This window comes from Meleagris gallopavo, unplaced genomic scaffold, assembly GCF_000146605.3.
Source record: "Meleagris gallopavo isolate NT-WF06-2002-E0010 breed Aviagen turkey brand Nicholas breeding stock unplaced genomic scaffold, Turkey_5.1 ChrUn_random_7180001900048, whole genome shotgun sequence".
NCBI lineage: Eukaryota > Metazoa > Chordata > Aves > Galliformes > Phasianidae > Meleagris > Meleagris gallopavo.
Genome location: NW_011163330.1, coordinates 1 through 425, shown reverse-complemented (window position 1 = coordinate 425; position 425 = coordinate 1). Strand labels below are relative to the sequence as shown.

At 70.6% G+C, this 425-nt stretch overlaps 1 protein-coding gene across 1 annotated transcript; it reads right to left on the bottom strand.

Moving 5' to 3' along the window:
• Nucleotides 1-6: 6 nt before the first annotated feature.
• On the bottom strand, nt 7-343 carry LOC109364720 (gap junction delta-3 protein-like; the record flags this gene model as incomplete). The annotated part of the gene is made up of 1 exon (XM_019611346.1): nt 7-343. A coding segment is annotated over exon 1 (267 nt), but the record flags the coding sequence as incomplete, so codon positions are not given.
• Between the last annotated feature and the right edge of the window lie 82 nt (nt 344-425).

Here is a 425-nt window from a genome sequence, read left to right as displayed (position 1 = left end):
GAGCGCGGCGGGCGCCGAGAGCGCGAGCACGTGGAAAACCAGGAAGCGGTAATGCGAGAGCGGAAAGGCCGCGTCGTAACACACCGGTTTGCAGCCCGGCTGCCGCGTGTTGCACGCGAACTCCTCCTGCTCGTCCTCGAAGACGTCGCTGCCCACCGTGGCGAGCACCAGCACGCGGAAGAGCAGCATCACCAGCAGCCAGCAGCGGCCCACCATGGGCGAGTGCTCCTGCACGGCGTCCAGCAGCGAGCTCAGGAAGCCCCACTCGCCCATCGCTGCGGGAGGGGGCGGCGCTGGGGACGCTGTGCCGGGGTCCGAGGCACCGACGTCCCGCGGTCCGAGGAGCCGAAGCCGCCTCTACAAAAATTCACCCCGACGAACGGCCCCGAGACGGTCCGGCTCCGGCACGGCAGCGACGGCTCCGC